At 40.3% G+C, this 23,560-nt stretch overlaps 1 protein-coding gene across 1 annotated transcript in view; it reads right to left on the bottom strand.

The window, feature by feature from the left end:
* LOC113657299 overlaps nt 1-23,560 on the bottom strand; it is a 1,727,325-nt gene that overhangs the window by 229,171 nt on the left and 1,474,594 nt on the right. Inside the window, exons 180-189 of the mRNA XM_047822072.1 lie at nt 11,864-12,022; nt 11,187-11,360; nt 10,833-11,006; nt 10,040-10,213; nt 8,205-8,375; nt 7,337-7,507; nt 6,991-7,164; nt 5,006-5,182; nt 4,547-4,720; nt 4,179-4,352 (exon numbers count right to left, since the gene is read on the bottom strand). Coding sequence (XP_047678028.1) covers nt 4,179-4,352; nt 4,547-4,720; nt 5,006-5,182; nt 6,991-7,164; nt 7,337-7,507; nt 8,205-8,375; nt 10,040-10,213; nt 10,833-11,006; nt 11,187-11,360; nt 11,864-12,022 — 1,722 coding nt within the window. The remainder of the gene's footprint in view (nt 1-4,178; nt 4,353-4,546; nt 4,721-5,005; nt 5,183-6,990; nt 7,165-7,336; nt 7,508-8,204; nt 8,376-10,039; nt 10,214-10,832; nt 11,007-11,186; nt 11,361-11,863; nt 12,023-23,560) is intronic.

Here is a 23,560-nt window from a genome sequence, read left to right as displayed (position 1 = left end):
CCCAGGGCCTATCGGGGGGAGGGGGCCCACCCTGCTGAGCCTGTGGCTTCCTACGGGGTTTGTTGGACCTGCCAGCGTAGTGGGACTGGCGTCCCGCTGCAGAAGCGTTAGGCGGCCGCCCAGATGGCGTCTGGCACGGCTTTCTAGGAAGACATAGTTTGTAGGCCTCGTCCTGCTTCTTCTTATCAACGCAGCGCTGCTGCATCAGCGCAACGGCTGGGCCGAAAAGAGCTTGACCCGGCTCAACTGGCACCCCAGCGATGTGGCACTTCTCACTCCCGGGGAGACCAGATAGGTTGAGCCACAGCGCACGTTCTCCGACCACCGACAAAGCCATAGAGCGCCCGCTAGCCTGGACAGCCTGACGGGCATTGCAGAGGATGAGGTCATTGACCTCATCCAGGGAACCTGCCGGTCCTTCGGGGAAGCGGTCGTCGCCGGTAGTAAATCCTCAAACGGAGAACGACACATGTCGGCCCAGTCAGAGGAAGCTGTGCCGCGGGAGGCCTCCGGGAGCGCGGTGGTGTCGCCTTTTTCCCCCTCCGAGTCGGACAGCTCGAAGTCGACAGACTGGGAAGTGGCTGTCTTGAGCCTGTGACGCAGGAGCTTTTTTGGGAGCGCCAGGCAATGGCTACAGTTCTCCGGCAGATCAAAAGCCTCTTGCGCATGCTTGAGACCCGTGCAGACAACGCAGAAGGGATGGGAATCCCTCGAGGCGATAAGCACCGCACATGGCCGGGCAGGCTCGCGATAGGTTGTCCACCAGAGTAGCTGGAGCCGCTTTGGAGAGCGCCATAAGGAGGAAAAAAAAGGCAAAAAAGCAGGCGGGCAGACATCCAGACATTGTACCAGCTCCGATCGTCTTCTGTGCAATGAAGATTTTGGACCTCCGCTGAGATGAGGCTGACTCTATGAAAATCCTGAGACATCTACAGATCTACCAGCTCCAGTTGGACTCTATGATACCAAGAGGAGATCTGAACTCCATGTGATCTTTACACCAATTCAACACTTGTTTTACTGTATTTGTAATCTCACCCCCAGTTCCACCCATATAAGGATGGGTTCCCCTTTGAGTCTGGTTCCTCTCAAGGTTTCTTCCTTACCAATTTAAGTTAGTTTTTCCTTGCCACTGCTGCCTGAGTCACCTCAGACTTGCTCATTGGGGATAAGTAAATACATACATACATACATACATACATACATACATACATACATACATACACACTGTGAACTATATATATCTTAATTTTTTACTATATTAATTCTTTTTTCTCCTTATGTTTACCTTCTGTTCTATGTTTATGTTCTGTAAAGCTGCTTTGAGACGAAGCCCATTGTAAAAAGCGCTATACAAATAAACTTGAATTGAAATGAACATTTGTCCCCCATTTCTGCCTGCTCTATGACACTCTGCCTGTTTCCTGTTATTGTTTCCTGCCTGATGTGCATTGCTCTGTTCCTGATACTGGATTAATGGACTGTTTATTACTCTGTTCTCTGTCTGTCCTTTATTATGACTAAGTTATAAATAATGTTTTATATGTAATACACATGTTATTATTTGAGTGTTTTAATAAATATCTACTAATAAATATTCTGAAAGTATTTATTAATAAATTATTTCTGTATGATTGACACAAACCCCACCCTCCTGTACTGCTAAAATAAGATTTTTGGAAACTGACTGATATTTTTAAAGTGTTTAGTTTAATTATAAAGACATTATTACTCACTTTAGTGTCTGCAGTTTACATTTAGGATTCTTCATGAAATCACACAGATTTCTCAGTCCAGACTCTCCTGGTTTATTCCTGTTCAGATTCAGATCTCTCAGGTGTGAAGGGTTTAAAACCAGAGCAGAAAACACCCCTGAACAGTCAATATCTGTTATACTGTCTTCTTTATACAACCTGGAGAGAGAGACATAGACCGAGAGAGAGAGAGAGAGAGAGAGAGAGAGAGAGAGAGAGAGAGAGAGAGAGAGAGAGAGAGAGAGAGAGAGAGAGAGAGAGAGAGAGAAGGAGGTTAGTCTCTGTCACTATTACACCCAGTGTTCCACTTCCTGTCCACCAGAGCTGTATAAATCAGTGGTCTGGACCCCTGGGACAGAGAAAGTTCAGGTCAGGGCTGTTATTTTTTAATCAGTTGTGTAGTGGACCAATAAATCCAACCACCAGGAAAGGAAGAATCCTGCTGCTCCTTAATGACTTTTGTGAAACAAAAGATTTTGTGTCATTATGTTTAAACTTCATGCATGTCCCAAACCTCCTTCTGGGCAGGTCTTTGGCTGTACCACGTTCATACACGATGCCCTGGACGTATGTGAGGTGGTGTATAAAGTTTGTGTTCAGAATTTTCCTGCCTGTAACTCAGCAGTACTGAATGTGAATTACTGTAAGTTATTATTGTACAGGTTTACAACTCACAGCAGCTCAGGAACATTATATAGTAAATATTTGTTCTTCCTGAAGCTAATGCCTTTGTTGTCATTTTGATAAAGATGAGTGCTGTGACATTTAGTGAATATCTACTAAACTGGGTTGTAAGAAATGGGATATTTAAGTCTGTACTTTAAGTAAAATTGTGTTTTCCTCAAAGAGGCAGAACATAAAGTGAGTACAGTTCACTGTGTCAGAGGTTTTCATATCAGTAAATACACAGTTAGCATGGCTACAGTCACTCCTGACTAAACAAGAGCAACTGAGTGAAAACAGAGATCTGTGTGTTTATAGCTGTTTCTTACGTAAGTTTCTGCAGTCTGTAATGTGGATCCTGCAGCAGAGCTGAAAGCTGCTTCACGTTGATGTTCTTTGGTGTTTTGGTGCTCAGATCCAGCTCCGTGTGCAGTAAGGGGTTCTTACTGAACATTTTTGTAAGACACGTGTAGGCTTCCTCTGCATCAGGACTTTTTAACAACCTGTAGAGGTTTGAAGGAAAAGTTATTTTTAACAGAAAGTATATTTGTTTAATATGATATTTGTATATATCATCATTGCTTATAGAATCACCTCAGTGTCAGTTTGATAACTTTGTTGTCAGTAAGTAGTTTCACTCCTGAAGCTCCAGGGTCGTTCCCTCTGAGATCCAGCTCTCTCAGGTGTGATGATGAATTCTGTCTCAGAGCTTCAGCCAGAAAAGTGTATCCTTCCTCTGTTATACTGCAGTCTGAAAGTCTACACAAAATTACACCAATTGTATTATGTTTATGTAGGAAAGGTCTGTAAGTCTCTGTAAAAACCAGGAGTATAAATGTGGCAGTGTTCAGTGTATAAATTAACTGTATTTACTGTTGTTGTTCTCTTTGGGAACATGTTCTGAATTACACATTTGTGATGTCTGAATTTTTCTGAACTAATAAAGAGACATTATAAAGTCAGTACTGATAACTGGACCATACCAGTAAATATAAATCATTTAAAATATATATTTCTCTATTCAGTCTGACACGTCTGCTTTAATAAAAATAAATATAAAGTGCAGATGAAAAATCTCAGCGCTTGTCAAGTTTTTCCACATTTTGGTAGGTTTTAGCTTCACCTTAAAAGAGATTTAACTCATTTTTTCCTCATTGATCTACACACAATACTCCACAATAACAAGGTAATATATGGATAATATTTTCCTTTAGCTGCTCATTCACAAGTGTTTGTTTCTGTTTCAGATATTTAATGTTGTAGAAAGTCCCCAAAACAGGTAAGTTCCTGTTCTTACACACATTATAGCAGCTATAAACAGTTGTTCTGGCTTCTCTTTTTTCTTTTACTTGAAGTTAATAAGTTAAAAATGCAGCTTACACTAAGAAAGTCTTTGTTGTGGAGACTTTAATGTCTTAAAGTTATTGATACTGGAGACTCCTTCTGTAAATGTACTGGGATTCACAGATGATTATATGAAAATATATAGGAGACTGTCTGTCATTTATATTCTTACCCCTTTACCCTCCTGTGGGGGCATTAGGGACATTTGTCCATGTTATTTCAAAATAACTAAATTATTTCACAGATTAGCTTAATTTTATTAGCATGATTAGCATGTGGGTAAAAAGATGATTTTTAAACTGCCCATGACTCTGTGTTTGAAATCCACAGGCACTGCAACACTATGACACAAAATATTGTGTATTTCACGTCTCTATCATCATCTACACTATAAATGAAGTGTGTATTAGACGTTACCTCAGAGTCTCCAGTTTATAGTGTTTATTCTTCAGTTCCTCAGAGAGCAGCTTCACTCCTGAATCCTGAATCCTGTTCTTACTCAGATTCAGCTCCTTCAGGGTGGAGTGTTCTGATCTGAGAGCTGTGAGCAGAGCTGAACATCCTTTCTCTGTCAGATTACACTCACTGAGTCTGAAAACACAATAAATCACAGGGTTTTTCTTTAACACTTCTGTATGCAGAGGAGCGTCTTTTCTCCTCAAACTACTCATTACTACTGAAAAAGACTGAAAACTAGATGAATGATTGATCACCTAAAGACAAACCGTTCAACATTAACATTACTAACTGAAGTTTACAGATTAATGTAGAATTTAATTCCTTACTGAAGTGTTTCAGGTCTGCAGTGTGGATCCTTCAGTAAAACAGAGAGCTGCTCTACTTCTGAGTCTCCTTTTATTTTCCCACTCAGATTCAGATCCGTCTGCAGTATCGGGTTTATACCCAGAGCTTCAGTCAGATGATCAGAAGCTTTCTGTGCTTCAGGACTTTTCAACACCCTGTAGAGAGAAAGAACAGAGAAACATTAACACTACTTATATTTACAGCAATGTGGTGCTAGTTCTCAGTAATTGTTTGGTCCATGGTGGAAAACTAGTTTTAATCATTAGCAATATTACTTCAGCATAAACTTTTACTTTAAATTTGTTTCTTTATTACAAAAAATGTAAAATAAAGTGTGGCCAAAAATACCACAGCATGCTACACAGTGGTTCAAACAATGAAACTTTAGTAATAACTCAGAATTAATGCTGTATTTTACATGTACTGGTGAAAGCGCTCACCTCAGTGTCTTTATTTTACATTTTTTATCATTCATCAAATCCCTAAGCTCCTTTATTCCTGATGCTCCAGGGTCGTTCCCTCTGAGGTCCAGCTCTATCAGGGGTGATGAGTGGTTTGACTTCAGAGCTTTAACCACAGCAGTGTATCCTTTCTCTGTTATATTACAGTCTGAAAGTCTGGAGAAGGAGCAAAAAGTTCACTATCATCAGGAAACATTTATAATGCTAATTATCTCATTACCTTGTTTGTGAGAATGTTCGTTATTTACCCCATGTGGTACATGAACTCATTTGTAAATCATGTAAAACTGACAAGACCTGTAACAGTAATTACATTATTGATGCCCACTCATTGGAACTAAACCACACACTGTGGATAACGGACGTCTGTCACATGAAATCACTCAAACCAGCCAGTGCAGCAGCTCATTATCACTGTCAGAAGACCTTGACAATGACAAGCCAGTCCTGGTCCATCTCAAGCAATTTGTAAAGAAACAACAGTATAACTGGTGAGTGTTATAGTATAGCAGGCACAGATCATTTCTTCTGGTCATGGGGTCATGGTAACTCGTCTGTATTCACTGTAAAGCTGCTGAACTGCTGTATCTATCTCCAGTGTAATGTGTGTTTCTATCTGCAGGTCTAAGATGTATTTATACCTAATCAGGGCGATCAATGGGGCAAGTTTTCAAATGGGCTATTTAGTGTTGTATTTTATGTAGTAAGATTATTTAATCCTCTGCCGTCTGTACGCTGCTCTGTACCTTTTATGTTCATGCTGTAGTAGGAACATGTTTGTACCTCTTAAGGATCTCGCCCCCTATTGCAGGTTTTTCGCCTACATGACCTACCCAACTTAAAGTGGTACAGCTCCCACATACTTTGACACACAGGGGCGAGCCTGGTCTCATTGGAAAGAAGGGATTCTCTAGTTTCAGATACAAGTGTCAGATTACTGGCACAAAGTTACAGAGGCTAGAATGGAAGGTTTTCATTTCCACCTGGGTTGTTTACCTGATAAACTGATTAATCTGATTAATTAATTTGACTTGAAATCAAAAATTTCAAGTCAAAAGATCCAAAAATGGCTTCAATAAAAATATTTTTCTACACACATGGTCATCTGGTCATGCGTTTTTGTGTACTTGTTTACTGTATAACTTTGAATTAAAAGACTGCATGCTCAGTCTGAAAGGCCTAAAACAAGCAGAGACTCTCTGTCTACTAGTCTGCTGTGAAAACAGGCTTGTAACTTGACACCCTGAGCTGTGAGAGGGACAAAAGGTCAAGGATTATAGCCATCTATCTCTGCAATACAAGCACCGATTGGCTCAAGTGAGGGCTTGTTTCATTCGTTAGGGCCTGGGCTATAAACATGATGTAAATTTACAATTTTTGAATACCCCAATGAGAAGTTAGAGTGGCAAAACAAGATGGTGGTGCACTACTGTTTCCAGTTTTCGGAACACAAATGGAATATTTGCGGGGCGACCAAAGGGTTTTGGATTAAAAGGCTCCAGTTCCTTGGACCTCTGGGGATTTTTGTGGAATATTTGTTTTGGAATATATTACCCCAGTGAAGAAAGGGAAGCGTCTAAAGGTAAGGGAAAAACTGGTCTAGCGCCCCCTAGGTCAGTTTTCTCCAAAAAAATTTTCTAATAGTATGAATGCTGTGAATCATATTATGCTTTGTGTGTGGGCTTAAAAAAATATTGAGAGTATAAACTTTAGTAGGTAAATAGGTTTTTTCATGTTTTTAGAGGATTTGATGCTTTAAAGCTGAAATGAAGCTTGTTTCTGAGTCATCCCCTAGTGGTCATTTTGACTGCACGGCACGGCGATCCGTATGGTGTTTTGGGGAAATTTACCCCTGAATGAGTTGCTGACTAATTTATTCCTACATCATATATATAAACTTATAGAGAAGTAAAAATATAATTTATTATATATCATATAGTAAAGTGTACTATTAAATGTCTTACACAAGCTTCTGTAGCTTACAGGATGACTTCTTTAGTAGAGTAGAGATCTTATCCATTGTTGATTTTCCCAGTGTGTTTTCACTCAGGTCCAGTTCTGTCAGGTGTGAAGGGTTTGAAGTAAGAGCTGATATCAGATCAGTACAGCCGCTGTCTGTAACACTGCTCTTATTCAGCCTGCAGACAGAGAACACAACTGAGAAAATGTCTTTAACAACCCACAAGATCAACCATCAAAAATAATTCCAAGGCATAGAAACAATAGAGTGATCATGTGTACAGTGGAATATCTTTATAGATTTAATGTGAACACAAATAAAAACACCAGGTGAGGAATCAGACCACACACCTGAGTTTCTCAGTCCTACACTGTGGATCCTTCAGTAGAACAGAGAGCTGCTTCACTCCAGAGTCTCCAGATATTTTCCCACTCAGATCCAGTTCTCTCTGTAGTAAGGGGTTTGTACCCAGAACTTTAGTCAGATGATCACAGACCTTTTCTGCTTCAGGACTCAAAATTCTGAAGAGAGAAAACACCTTTCATTATGATACTGATAACAGATCTCTGGATGTTTGTCCCCACAAGATGCTGATGTTAAATGATGTGATGCCTTAGCATTAACGATGTAATAAATGTAATGTAAATGTAACAATATAGAAATGACTTTATTTAGCTAACTTTCTAGTTTTGTAGCACACAACCTATTAAATGCTTTTCTGAGCTGTTTTTTTTTTTGTGTGAGCTTGTCCTGGTTTCTACATCTCTGTCTCTTGTTAAACTGTTTTCAGAAGAGTTTTTCTATTTTATTTGCAGGGATCAGATTCAGAAAGTTGAAGCTGAATTAGTCCGACTACCAGCTCTCATCATGGGTTTACACTGTCTTTAGTTTGTACTAAATTACTAAGTTTACAGAACTTTAACAAGTTGGCATAGATGAGGATGTCTCTGCTATCAGTAAGTCTACTTTGTGTTCTTACTAATTGTTATACCAGAAAAACCCATAAAATAACATTTATACATGAAGAAAGCTACTGAGGATCCTACAAACATTCAACCATTCACATGTGAGAGATCACAATAATGAGAGTCTTGGATAGATGGAAAACCTGCAAACATAACACCATCAATTATTTAAAAAGTAAAATAAAATAAGTACAAAGTGTTTCCAGTGTTGTAAAAAAAAAAAATGTTACAATTATTTAAATCAGAAACTCACCTCACAATCAACTTAGACTTTGAATTCCATAGAAAATAACTAAAAATTTTCCAATCTGACACACTGTAGTTCCCTCTGAGATCCAGCTCTTTCAGAGGTGATGAGGAGTTTGATTCCAGAGCTTTAGCCAGATCACCACATTGTGTTTGTGTGAGATTACAGTTATTTATTCTGAAAGAAAATATTAATAAAGGACATTTCACAGTGAGACAGTGACATGACAGTGACAGAGCATCACTGAAGGCTTTGTAATTAATAATAATCTCAGTACAGGCCAGTAGACAACAGTTAGAACCATTATTTAAGAGAAGCACAGGTCACATTTCACAGGAGATTCATTTAATCAGATTAATTAAGCTACAGGCTATTACCTGTTTATAATTAAAGGATTTAGATGAACTATTAGGAGTACTGTGTAGCTGCATTTTTTGATCTGGCAAAGGCTTTTGACTCTGTGGACCATGAAATATTGCTGGATAGGCTAAGAGATATCAGATTCTCTGAGAGCTGTCTGGCCTGGTTCAAGAGTTACTGTTCTGATCGTTCACAAACAATAAGGGTTGAGGGGTTTTGGTCAGATCCCCTGCCACTATTTAAAGGGGTCCCACAAGGAAGCATTTTGGGGCCTACAGTTTTTAATATTTATATTAATGATATTGCTCTTGCTGCAGGTGATTCTCACATACATTTATACGCAGATGACACTATCTTTTATACATTCCATTCTTCCATGACCATCGCACTGTCTTTACTGCAGGCTAGTTTTACTCGTCCCCAAAATGCCTTTTCTAGTCTTCATCTGCTTTTAAATACAACTAAAACAAAATGCATGATTTTCCATATAAATCTACCACATGTTGAACATCTGCCTATTTTATCTTTGGATGGTTCTGAACTTGATTATGTTGAATGCTACAAATACCTTGGTATCTGGCTTGATAGCAAGTTGTCATTTCAACCTCACATAAATGTACTGGTCAGAAAGGTTAAATCTCGCATTGGTTTTCTTTATCGTAACAAATCTTCTTTTACACATTCTTCTAAACAGCTTTTGGTAAAAACGACAGTACTTCCAATATTAGATTATAGTGATATAGTTTATAGATCCGCTTCAAAAACTGGACGTTATTTATCACGCTGCAATCCTCTTTGTGACTGGAGCTTCATTTAATACTCACAATTGCCTCCTGTATTCTTTATTGAATTGGTCTTCTCTTCATTGTCGCAGACAAACTCATTGATTTCTGTTCATTTATAAAACTCTTCTGGTAAAACTCCCTTGTATTTACAGTCTTTTCTTAATGTTTACAGTACAAGTTGTAATCTGTGCTCTAGCCGATTCTTTAATTTCTGCATTCCTAAAGTCCGTATGTCTTTTGGACGTTGCTCTTTTCAGTTTTCTGCTGCATATGATTGGAATCATCTGCAGCAGTCTCTTAAGCTTAGTTCATTTATATCACTTTCTACCTTTAAATATTCAATTCAGTCACTAACTCACGATCAATGTACTTGTTTTTAGTTTTTTTTTGTTGGTTTTTACACGTCATTGTTTATAGCTGTGTTTGTGTATTGTATTAGTTTTTAGGTTGCCTCTTGGTCAGGTCGTCATTTTAAATGAGAACTGGTTCTAAACTGACTCACCTGGTTAAATAAAAAAAGTATATATTTTAGTTTCTTATTAAAAAATATTAACTGATTTCAGATAATCAATTTTCATTCAAAACAATTCAAAGTGTATTTGTCTTCTGTTGTAAATTTAGAACCTGTTATAGAAATTTCTTCATTTTATCCCTCATTCCTTTTTTCTTTCTCAATAAAGACTAAAAATAATTTACTTCAGTTTCTCCAGACTGCAGTTTGAGGTCTTCAGTAGATCACAGAGCTGCTTCACTCCTGTGTCTCCAAATGTATTGTCACTCAGGTCCAGCTCCTTGAGGTGTGAGGGGTTTGTTCTCAGAGCTGCTACAACAGCAGAACAGTCATCTTTAGTGAGACTGCAATTATACAACCTATGGAAGGGAGGGGGGGCAGGGAGAGGGACAGAGAGAGAGACAGAGCAGGTAACTTTGTCTAATTTCAGTATAATTTTTCTCTATTTAATTTACTTTAATCTACTTAAAGAGTGTGAAGTTTCCTTATCAGGCTCCTGTTCTGTTCTTCTGTATCTGTCTCTACATGTTGCTCTGATCATGTCTGAGTATCGTATCACTTTATACCTCACTGTTGGCTTTGTGTCTTTAAGAATTCTTGCTGGTGGTATCTGTAATTCCTGCTGTAGTGTGTAATCATCTCACAGTTCCATACTGTACATTAATCTGTTACTGTAACTTCATTTATCTGTAGGATTTTATTATCTGTAGATTAACTGCTAGCTTCTGTCCAATGTTTATAACATTTCTAGAAGGATTTCTGTTACTTTTAATAATAATTCAAGTTTATATTCAAAGATTAATCCAGCTGGTGGTTGTAGGCTATTAAATAGAGTTTGTATAGATGGTATTAAAATACATATATCTGGTCATTACAAACTGTAACACGACACATTTCACCAGAACGTCTTCTAAAAGTCTTCTTAAAGACCTCTGCTCTTTCTGACATTATAGATTTTATTATAAATGATGCCTTTACCCCAGTTTCAGCAGTTTGAGTTGTTGATTCTTCAGCACATCACAGAGCTCCTTCATTCCTGATCCTCCCAGTTTATTCCCACTCAGCTCCAGCTCTCTCAGGTGTGTGGGCTTTAAACCCAGAGCTGATACCAGAGCAGCACAACCTTCATTTGTCATCCTGCAGTTATTTACTCTGGATACAGAGACAACAAGGAAGACAAGACTTCTGTTTAAATGTAATTTTATATTGTTTAATGTAAAATATACAGTTTAAAATTAGACTAAAATATTTCATTAATGACATTATATACAGTTATTACATTCCAAAAGGAATACACTAGTGTTTAAGTATAAATAAGTGATCAATACTAACTTGAGTCTCTCTGGTCTGCAGTGTGAATCCTCCAGAAGAACAGAGAGCTGCTTCACCTGCGAGTCTCCAGATATTTTCTCACTCACATTGAGTTCTCTCTGCAGTAAGGGGTTCACACCCAGAACTCTAGAAAGGAAATCACAACCTTCCTGTGCAGCAGAACTTTTCAACAACCTGCAGAAAGAGAGAAAGAGAGAGAAGCTTTTATACAAGAGGAAAACAAGAAATTTAGCCACCATTTCTTAACGGTGTCTTTCTTGTCTTAAGTTAAAGTTTAGTGCTAGAGATCTTTAATAATTCACTTTTAGCAAATTAAAGAAACTGAAATATTGTACATGTCTATGTTATTAAAGGAGTTCAAACACTGAATAAAGGCAGGAGAAATGTAGCAAAAAATGAAAAGCAAATACAAAACTACCTTTTTACAGTAATATTACATCATGAATTTAAGATTCCTAATTATTTTGTGTTGCTACGACATCATTTTGAAAATCTTTTCGGATGTTAGCAAGTTTGTCCATAATAGATTATTTATGAAGAGGACGTCTAATATGACCATCAGATATAACATATGGAACATATTTAACAAGTAGTCCTTATGCGTATGTTATAAATTATTCGATTATAGATTTAATAATATAAACCTCAGTGTGTTCAGTTCAGTGTAGAAGAATCACCTCAGACTGAAATGTCGATTCTTTTGTACATCAGTGAGCCGCTTCACTCCTGATGCCCCAGGGTCGTTCCCTCTGAGATCCAGCTCTATCAGGTGAGATGATTTCAGAGCTTCAGACAGAACAGTGTATCCTTCCTCTCTGATATTATTGTCCATTAACCTGAAAAAACAAAATTAATTAGAATTTTATTTCAGAATATTACAAATATTTTACAAAATAAATACCTTCAGTTTTAGACATTAAGATGTGTGACAGGGGTGCACGGTGGCTTAGTGGTTAGCACGTTCGCCTCACACCTCCAGGGTTGGGGGTTCGATTCCCGCCTCTGCCTTGTGTGTGTGGAGTTTGCATGTTCTCCCCGTGCCTCGGGGATTTCCTCCGGGTACTCCGGTTTCCTCCCCCGGTCCAAAGACATGCATGAAAATTGTCCGTAGTGTGTGAGTGTGTGAGTGAATGAGAGTGTGTGTGCCCTGCGATGGGTTGGCACTCCGTCCAGGGTGTATCCTGCCTCGATGCCCGATGACGCCTGAGATAGGCACAGGCTCCCCGTGACCCGAGAAGTTCGGATAAGCGGTAGAAAATGAATGAAGATGTGTAAAATTGTACACAAATCTATTTTTATTGTTACTTTATTAACACTAGAGTGTCACAGAATGAAGCCTGTATAAATGACTTTAATTAATAAAGTGATATTACAATAATTCACTGCTTTAATGAGAACTACTTCAAAAAGAAATTAGAGTGACCTACCTGAGTTTTTCTAGGATGCAGTGTGGATTCTGTAGTAGATTAGAGATCTGCTTTATTCCACTGTCTCCTACTTTATTCCCGTTCAGATCCAGCTCTAAGAGATGTGAGGGATTTTCTCCCAGAGCTGTAGCTAAAGCAGCACAGCCTTCATCTGTTACACTGCAGTTACACAGTCTGCAGAGGGACAGAAGGAGCACAGTGAACACAACTGATCTCATTTATTACAGCAAAATGGATTATTCAATATTTTTATGACTTTCTTTAACAGTTCACTTATAATTACACCAAAATGATGTTTACTTTGGGATATAACTTACATTTAAAACAAAATTTAATTACTTATAAATTTAACATTCTATTTTTTTTTTATTATAACATGTTGTGTAAATATAATGTGTTCTAATTCTGTCAGTTTTTCTCTTTATTTGACTTGGACATAGAAAATGTGGATACAAAGAAATTTAGGAGCAATTAACTAAAGCAATTAAAGTCTGTACAACATATGCACATTTTTCAGGTACACACAAATCATTTAATTTAATTACACATTTCATATTAATTCAATAGTCATTTGAATTACTATATAAAAATATTTTGATGCTTCACTGTGACTTTTTATTAAATGTAGACTTAGTCATGATTGCAGCTTTTACTTCACCTCAGTATTGTGAGTGCAGACTGTGGATTCTTCAGTCCAGCAGAAAGCTGATAGACTCCTGAATCCTGCAGACTGTTGTTACTCAGGTCCAGTTCTCTCAGCTGGGAATATTCAGAACTGAGAACTTCAGCTAGAGCTGAACTGCTTCCATCAGTTATAGAACATCTGTTAAGCCTGATGAAATCAGACGAACAATAAACGTACAAATTCAACACAATAAGTGTCTATATACTAAAATTCACCCACAATTTTACATTTTATAACTTACCTCAATGTCTCCAGTTTACAGTGTTGATGTTTCAGTCCAGCAGAAAGCTGAGTGACTCCTGAATCCTGCAGACTGTTGTTACTCAGGTCCAGTTCTCTCAGCTGGGAATATTCAGAACTGAGAACTTCAGCTAGAGCTGAACAACTTTCCTCCATTAAATCACATGTTTTAAGCCTAAATATGAAGTCAGGAAGGGAGAAAAGATTTTAGTTTTTAAGAATAATCAACATTTACTGAGGTTTATTATCTGTCTTAGCTCTTCATCAGTCTACGAGAAATAAACTTACCTCAGTGTCTCCAGTTTATAGTGTCGATGTTTCAGGCCAGCAGAAAGCTGAGTGACTCCTGAATCCTGCAGACTGTTTTCACTCAGGTCCAGTTCTCTCACACTACAGGACTGGAGTTTCAGAGCGCTGGCTAAAGCTGAACAGCTCTCCACAGTCAGATTACATTTATTCAGCCTAAATATGAAACATCATGTTATCAGAGCTACAAACTCAGTCTTCATTCTGTAGACATGATGGAAACATCATTTTATTATCATGTGGACCAAAGTAAGTATTCTGGGGTCATTTGGATCATTAGAGATCATTAGTGGTTATTTATAACAGAATTAAAATAATTTCCTCTTTTAATTGACTTTATGTCTTAGTGATTAAATGTTGATCATATCTACTTCTGTTTAATAACTTAACACTTTTTAGTGATGTAACAGGACCCAGGTGTCTCTATAAGACCTATATATGAGGTTCCTCTGGAGAAAGACAGAATAAATTCTGTTGTTTCATCAATTATAGAAAACAAAAATGTAATTAAAATGCATTAGTGAATACTTGGTGTTTACATAATGGCAGGTCTCATTAAAAACATGTTATTAATAAAACTCAGCTGATAGAGAAACATATATAAGAAAACTTACTTAATTATCTGAAATTTACAGTGAGAGTCTTCCATCAGAGCAGAGAGCTGCTTCACTCCTGAGTCTCCTGGTTCATTCCTGCTCAGATCCAGCTCTTTTAGGAGTAAACAGTTTGTACCTATAGTGGAATTTAGCCAAGTACAGGCCTCCTGTGCAGCAGATCTCTTCAACAACCTGCAGAAAGTCATTTTTATTTGGTGTTTACAGTATAATTAGACCATATTAATGAGAACAGAATGGCTGCTTTTACTTATGTCATGATTTTCAAATTTAAAAAACTGTAAATTAGTCACTTATAAATGTAATCTTTTTCCCACAAAGAATCTATGAAGGTTATCAGTTATTAGGTTATAGAATTTATTTATGTTTATTATTGAATTAATTGTATTAGTTTATAGAAGAACCACCTCAATTCGAAATTTCTATTCTTTTTCACATCAGTGAGCAGCTTCACTCCTGATGCTCCAGGGTCGTTCCCTCTGAGATCCAGCTCTATCAGGTGAGATGATTTCAGAGCTTCAGACAGAGCGATGTATCCTTCCTCTGTTATACTGCAGTCTGAAAGTCTAAAGAGAGAACATTGTGTGGTATTAATGATACTCTGATGTCTGATAAAGACTTAACATTGTATTATTTTAAGCATCTATATAGTACGTAATGCCAAGAAGATTTAAGACATATATGTTCTACATGTAGCCTGTGTTTGTATTCTACATGTAAAGTCACAAGCTTTTATGTACATGTTAAAGAGCAGAAGTAGAAGCTCACCTCAGTATCTGCAGGTTACAGGACTGATGTTGCAGCAGTACACAAAGCTTCTGCACTCCAGAGTTTCCTAATTTATTCTCACTCAGATCCATCTCTATTATGTGTGCAGGATTTAAATAAAGAGATGAAGACAAAGCTGAACAGCCTTCTTCTGTTATACTACAGACCTTTAGCCTAAAGATAACCAGAAACAGTGGAAAGAAGATCTTCACTTTGAGGAACTGAGTTTTATCTGACAATAAGTTTACATAACTAAAGTAAAATAAATATTATATTACATACGTAAGTTTCTCAGCTCTGCAGTGTGAATCCTTCAGTAGATCAGAGAGCTGCTTCACTACTGAGTTTTTCCCACTCAGATCCAGTTCTGTCTGCAGTAAGGGGTTTGTACCCAGAACTTTAGTCAGGGAATCACAGGCCTCTTCTGCTTCAGGACTTTTTAACAGTCTATAGAGGAAACAACAGACATTTACATTAATAGCATACTTTAAATGTAATTGTATTTAGTTAGTGTTTTGTAAGACTATTAATGTACATTTTGTATTGAAGTAATTAACCCCAGTACTTAATGTTCACCTCAGTGTGTTCAGTTTACAGTCTGGATCCTGTAGTAAATCAGTGAGCAGCTTCACTCCTGATGCTCCAGGGTCGTTCCCTCTGAGATCCAGCTCTATCAGGTGAGATGATTTCAGAGCTTCAGACAGAGCGATGTATCCTTCCTCTGTTATACTGCAGTCTGAAAGTCTAAAGAGAGAACATTGTGTGGTATTAATGATACTCTGATGTCTGATAAAGACTTAACATTGTATTATTTTAAGCATCTATATAGTACGTAATGCCAAGAAGATTTAAGACATACATGTTCTACATGTAGCCTGTGTTTGTATTCTACATGTAAAGTCACAAGCTCTTATGTACATGTTAAAGAGCAGAAGCAGAAGCTCACCTCAGTATCTGCAGGTTACAGGACTGATGTTGCAGCAGTACACAAAGCTTCTGCACTCCAGAGTTTCCTAATTTATTCTCACTCAGATCCATCTCTCTTATGTGTGCAGGATTTAAATAAAGAGATGAAGATAAATCTGAACAGCCTTCTTCTGTAATACTACAGACCTTTAGCCTAAAGATAACCAGAAACAGTGGAAAGAAAATCTTCACTTTAAACTGCGTTTTATCTGACAATAAGTTTCCATAACTAAAGTAAAATAAATATTATATTACATACGTAAGTTTCTCAGCTCTGCAGTGTGAATCCTTCAGTAGATCAGAGAGCTGCTTCACTACTGAGTTTTTCCCACTCAGATCCAGTTCTGTCTGCAGTAAGGGGTTTGTACCCAGAACTTTAGTCAGGGAATCACAGGCCACTTCTGCTTCAGGACTTTTTAACAGTCTACAGAGAAAACAACAGACATTTACATTAATAGCATACTTTAAATGTAATTGTATTTAGTTAGTGTTTTGTTAGAGTATTAATGTACATATTGTATTGAAGTAATTATCCCAACACTTAATATTAACCTCAGTGTGTTCAGTTTACAATCTGGATCCTGTAGTAAATCAGTGAGCAGCTTCACTCCTGATGCTCCAGGGTCATTCCCTCTGAGATCCAGCTCTATCAGGTGAGATGATTTCAGAGCTTCAGACAGAGCGATGTATCCTTCCTCTATTATACTGCAGTCTGAGAGTCTGAGGAAAAAGCCATTTCTTACTTAATTATGAAGAAGGTTACACTATGAAATCTAATATTTTCTGTTTGATATGATTCACATTAATGTAATTTCACTTGCCAAATATTTAAAATGTTTGTCAAGTCACTTTGCCCCTACTTTGTTACATTTTTTAAAATATAATTGAATACAATCATGATACCTATTTATTTATTTATCTATTTATTTATTTAAACTAAATAAATAAATAAAACTAAACATGTGTGTTCTATTATTTGATCATGTAAGTTCTATCTAGTCATTAACCTGAAATTCTTCTTTCAAACACTTCATTGACTATTTATTGGTGTGTAAAGAAGATACATAAGTAACTGATTTATTAAAATGTCTTGAGAGAAATGAAAAAACTGACCTCAGAGTCTTCAGTTTACAGTTTGGACTCTTCAGTCCCTCACAAAGCTGCTTCACTCCTGAGTCCCCCAGAGGATTACTGCTCAGATCCACCTCAGTCAGCTTGGAGGATTCTGAGCTGAGAACTGTGTGTAAAGACCAGCAGCTTCTCTCTGTCATGTTACACTCACTGAGCCTGAAAGGAAATTGGTATTATGATGTTATGTCATCTGTCATTAGTTGCACCACTCATTACCAAGCGCCAAGTTTTTTACCCACTATACAGTCACAAGGTTTTTCCTACATTGAAATTTTTTGGCGGCTGACAATACAATTTTTTGTCCTGCCAAAGCCTTATTTGATCTGTAATTGGGTTTTGTGAGTGAAGCAGGCTACTGACGGAGTGACATAGAGAACTGCATAGCATACAAGCCTACTGCAAGCATACGTCTAAAAGCATCAGGATGAAATCGACTACAGAGATCTTAAAGGTAAAAAGGTTCTACAGTGTTAATAAAAAGAGACGAGTTAAATGTTCATCTGCAGGCTGTGATATTTGTAAATAGATAAATTGTGATACCTTTGACATTTCAAATATACTTTGGTATCGCTGATGTTTACACATAAAATAAGTTGTAATTGCTTTCTTTTACTATCTAGCCTGACTGTGATCGTTTCTTCATGAATAAATAGGATAAGAAAAAAATCACAAACTGTTTCTTTGTATTTATCTTAAATTTAACATTTATTGTCAATATTGGGCTTGCAGATCATGTGGGTACTATGGTACTCTTTGCTCTGTGTGGATGGCCATGTCGGTCAGCCACCACCGAAGACCAATTTTGGAAAAACCCTGAGTCATGGCCAAAGTGTTTGCACCCCTGAAATATTTCCAGAAAATTAAGTATTTCTCATTGAAAATTACTGCAATTACACATTTTGCTGTACACATGTTTATTTACTTTGTGTGTTTTGAAACAAAACAACAAAAACAGAGGAAAAAGCAAATTTGACATAATTTCACACAAAACTCCAAAAATGTGCCAGACAAAATTATTGGCACTCTTTCAAATTTGTGGATAAATAAGTTTGTTTCAAGCATGTGATGCTCCTTTAAACTCACCTGGGGCAAGTAACAGGTGTGGGCAATATAAAAATCACACCTGAAAGCAGATAAAAAAGGAGAGAAGTTGACTTTGCATTGTGTGTCTGTGCCACACTAATCATGGAGAACAGACAGAGGAGAAGAGAACTGTCTGAGGATTTGAGAACCAAATTTTTTCTAAAATTTATCAACAATCTCAAGGTTACAAGTCCATCTCCAGAGAACGATATGATCCACAGTGTGCAACATGATCAAGAACTTTGCAACCCATGGCATGACTGTAGCTAATCTCCCTGGAAATGGATGGAAGAAAAAAATTGATGAAAGGTTGCAACGCACAACAGTCCGTATGGTGGATAAACAGCCCCAAACTAGTTCCAAAGAATTTCAAGCTGTCCTGCAGGCTCAGGGTGCATCTGTCACGATCAGCGCACCACCGGCACCCACTGAACACCAACACCGAGAAGCCTCTCCAGAATACTAGCTCTCCCAGACTACACCTCCCAGAATCCACCACTGACTCTGATTGCTCCACCACCTGTTCCCCATCAACCACTTCCTATAAAGACTGAACGTGAACTTGACACCAGTGCGAAGTCTTGACTTGCTTCTGCAGTAATTCCGAGCGTTTCCCGATTGTCTGTTCTGATTATTTTGATTCTATTTCTGTTGCCTGGTTCTCTGATTCTTTACTGCCTGCCCTGACCTCCTGCCTGTCCTTCGACTCCGATCTGCCTATCTCTGACATTGTTACTGGCGTTACAGGGTCTGCGAGGCACCACCATGGCTCCGAATCCTCCACCGCCGGCGCTCCTTCCGCCGGCCCATTTAATCGCGACTCCAGCCGTCACCAGCCCGCGGCTCGCGTTTCCAGAAAAGTTTAACGAGATCCTGGAAAATGCGGAGGTTTCTTAATTCAGTGCCAGCTCTTTGTGACGCAACAACCGTCCCTGTATCCGACCGTCGCTAGCCGCGTAGCGTTTGTGTGCACGCTCCTCACCGGGAAAGCGCTGGAGTGGGCCACGGCGGTTTGGCGAGAGGATGGCTCCGCCTTCCCCACATTTGAACATTTCCTCTCCCAATTCCACGCTGTCTTCGAACACTCCGCCACGGGCGAAAGCGCAGAAGAGCGTTTGTTGGCCGTATCTCAGGGCGATTGCTCCGCCGCTGAGTACGCACTGACATTCCGTACGCTCGCCGCCGAGACAGGTTGGGGAGATAGACCCCTGAGAGTGATCTAACGCAAAGGACTGCATCCGGATCTACAAGCTGAGCTCGCGACGAAGGGAAAAACCTGGCTGAGTTTATGGACCTCTCCATTCGAATCGACAACCTTATGCGCACCCGGCGAAACCCCGCATGCTCTGTTCCCTCCGAGAGCCACCAGCCCATGCAGCTCAATTATACGCACCTCACAGCCGAGGAACGAGAAAGGCGATTCCGCTGGCGCCTCTGCTTGTACTGCGGGAAATCCGGCCACAGGCTATTGGCTTGTCCCGTCAGACCACCCAACAAGCGTAATACGCCGGTGAGTCAAAACCTCTCCCTGCCTCAATCACAGAACTGTGCTCAGATTAATGTACACCTTGAGGTGCGAGGAACAAAGCTTAGCCTGTCCGCGCTCATCGACTCAGGTGCAGCCGGGAACTTTTTGTCGGAGGAATTTGTACGGACCCATGACGTACCCCATTGTATGCCTCCTGTGGCTGTGGAGGGTATTGACGGCCAACCACTTGGAGAAGGGCGCATCACACGTATGACAAGGGACCTCAGCCTACTAGTAGGGACCCATCATCATGAGCAGATTCGCTTCCACGTCATTCACTCCCCCCAACACGCCCTCATTCTTGGACTCCCATGGCTCAAGCTCCACAACCCAGTCATCTCCTGGCCTGAACTACGAATTTTGAGCTGGGGCAGCGCATGCGCACAGCACCACCGCGCCACGGAGAGTCCACTCCAGCTTAACACCGCGACGACCGACCTACCTGGACTCCCGAGTGAGTACCAGGACCTTGCAGAAGCATTTAGCAAGACCAAAGCAACCGAACTGCCACCACATCGTGCCTATGACTGCTCCATCGAGCTCCAACCGGGTGCCACACCACCCAGAGGGAGGATCTTCCCTCTGTCCCAACCAGAGTCGGTGGCCATGAACCAATATATCGAGGAGGAGTTGGAGAAGGGGTTCATCCGGCCCTCCGTGTCCCCGGCTTCGTCTGGTTTTTTTCTTCGTGAAAAAGAAGGACGGGGGCCTACGGCCATGTATCGACTACAGAGCCTTAAACGACCTCACGGTGAAGTTCCGGTACCGCTTGTCCCATCAGCCCTGGAACAACTCCGCCGAGCACGGTACTTCACCAAGCTAGATCTAGATGTGGTGGCAGTTCGGTGGGGATGTGGTAGCTCAGTGGTTAAGGTGTTGGGCTACTGATCGGAAGGTCATGGGTTCGAACCCCAGGTCCACCAAGCTGCCACTACTGGGCCCCTGAGCAAGGCCCTTAACCCTCAGTTGCTCAGTTGTAAGTCACTCTGGATAAGGGTGTCTGCTAAATGCCGTAAATGTAAATGTAAATGTATCTCCGTAGCGCCTACAACCTCATCCGCATTAGAGAGGGAGACGAATGGAAAACCGCCTTCTCGACCCAGTCCGGCCACTACGAGTATTTGGTCATGCCGTTTGGCCTTTCTAACAGGTGTTCCAGTCGTTCATCAACGACGTGTTCCGTGACATGCTAGACCGTTGGGTGATCGTCTACATCGACAACATCCTTATCTACTCTGAAAACCCGAAGGAGCACGTTCAGCATGTGAGGGTGGTGCTGGAGCGACTGATCCAGCACCGCCTATACGCCAAGGCAGAAAAGTGTGAGTTTCACAGAACCTCAACGGCATTCCTGGGCTATGTCATTTCGGCCGAGGGGGTGGCCATGGCCGACGCGAAGGTACAGGCGGTACTACAATGGCCGCGACCACAGACCATCAAGGGACTGCAACGCTTCCTGGGGTTCACAAACTTTTACTGTCGCTTACATTTACATTTACATTTACAGCATTTGGCAGACGCCCTTATCCAGAGCGACGTACATAAGTGCTTAAATCTCTAACACTGAATACATTAATGCTGGTTCACTAGGTTACATACTTAAGATACCATGAGTTTAAAACATTTGTTCAAAGTTACAATGAAAAAGTGTCAAAGGTTTTTTTTTTTTTTTTAAATGCAAAGGATAAGGAAAGAAGTGCTAGTTGAAGTGCTTCCTGAATAAGTAGGTCTTCAACCGCCGCTTGAAAATAGCCAGTGACTCGGCTGTCCGGACCTCTATGGGAAGTTCATTCCACCACCTTGGTGCCAGTACAGAGAAGAGTCTTGTAGTATACTTGCCTCTTACCCTGAGAGATGGTGGAACCAGTCGAGCAGTGCTGGTAGATCGGAGGTTACGGGGTGCAGTGCGAGGAATGATGAGGGCTTTGAGGTAAGAGGGGGCTGGTCCATTTTTGGCTTTGTAGGCCAGCATCAGTGTTTTGAACCGGATGCGTGCTGCTACCGGAAGCCAGTGGAGGGATCGCAGCAGCGGGGTGGTATGCGAGAACTTTGGCAGGTTGAAAACAAGCCGGGCAGCTGCATTTTGGATCATTTGCAGAGGACGGATTACGTTCATAGGTAGACCTGCCAGCAGTGCATTGCAGTAATCCAGTCTAGAAATGACAAGAGACTGAACAAGTACCTGGGCAGTCTGTGTGGACAAAAATGGCCGAATCCTTCTAATGTAGAGAAGAAACCGACATGAGCGAGTCACATTTGCAACATGAGAGGAAAAGGACAGTTGATTGTCCATGGTTACCCCAAGGTTGCGAGCTGTGGCTGAAGGGGGGATCAGATCGTTGTGCAAGGATATAGCAAGATCATGACCTGGGGATGAATCACCTGGGATGAACAGCAGTTCAGTTTTGCTAGTATTGAGCTTTAACTGATGAGCAGTCATCCATGATGAAATTTCTGCCAGACATGCTGAGATCCGGTCAGAAGCTGTGGCATCTGAGGGTGGGAAAGAGAAGATAAGTTGTGTATCATCAGCATAGCAGTGGTAAGAGAACCCATGTGATGAAATAACTTCACCAAGAGAGTGAGTATACAAGGAGAAAAGAAGAGGACCAAGTACTGAGCCCTGTGGGACGCCAGTGGAGAGTCTGCGTGGAGCAGATGTCACTCCCCTCCATGTTACTTGATATGAGCGTCCTTCCAGGTAGGAGGCAAACCATTCCCAAGCTGATCCGCAAATCCCAAGACTCTTGAGGGAGGATAAGAGAGTCTTGTGGTTGACCGTATCAAACGCTGCTGAAAGGTCAAGGAGGATAAGGACAGATGATAGTTTGGCTGATCTGGCAGTATGTAGCTTCTCAGAGACATCCAAAAGGGCTGTCTCTGTAGAGTGAGCTGCTTTAAAGCCAGACTGTTTGGGATCTTGGAGGTTGTTCTGTGAGAGATAGACAGACAGTTGATTATAGACAATGCGTTCAAGAATTTTTGAAAGAAATGAGAGAAGTGATACCGGTCTGTAGTTACTGATGTCTGATGGATCCAGAGCAGGTTTCTTTAAGATGGGAATAACCCTTGCTCTCTTGAAAGTAGTTGGTACCTGACCAGATGCTATGGATCTATTGACGATAGTGGAAATGAAGGGCAAGAGGTCTTGTGAGATGGTCTGGAGCATAGTGGTAGGGAGTGGATCCAGTGGGCAGGTGGTAGGATTGCAGGACTGGATGAGTTGTAAAATCTCTTCTGCTGCCACAGTTGAAAAATGTGACAACGAAGGTGTAGGAGAATCCATACTCTGAGATGTAAGTGCAGTCGGGGCTGAAGTGAAGGTCCGGCAGATTTCCTCAATCTTCTCCTGGTAGAAAGAAGCAAAGTCTTCTGCAGTCAGGGAGGATGAAGAAGGGGGAGCCGGGGGGTTGAGCAGAGAAGAGATGATGTTGTGGAATTTCCGAGGGTCATGTGAGGAAGCTTCAAGCTTTTCCTTGTAGAAGGAAGTCTTGGCAGAAGTCACATCTGAGGAGAACTTGACAAGAAGTGTTCTGTAAAAATCAAGATCTGCATCAAGTTTTTTCTTCCACTTTCTCTCTGATGATCTTAGCTCTCTTCGATTGTTGCGCAGCACATCTGAAAGC

This window comes from Tachysurus fulvidraco, chromosome 13, assembly GCF_022655615.1.
Source record: "Tachysurus fulvidraco isolate hzauxx_2018 chromosome 13, HZAU_PFXX_2.0, whole genome shotgun sequence".
In the NCBI taxonomy this organism is placed as follows: domain Eukaryota; kingdom Metazoa; phylum Chordata; class Actinopteri; order Siluriformes; family Bagridae; genus Tachysurus; species Tachysurus fulvidraco.
This window is presented reverse-complemented; position numbering and strand designations above follow the sequence as displayed.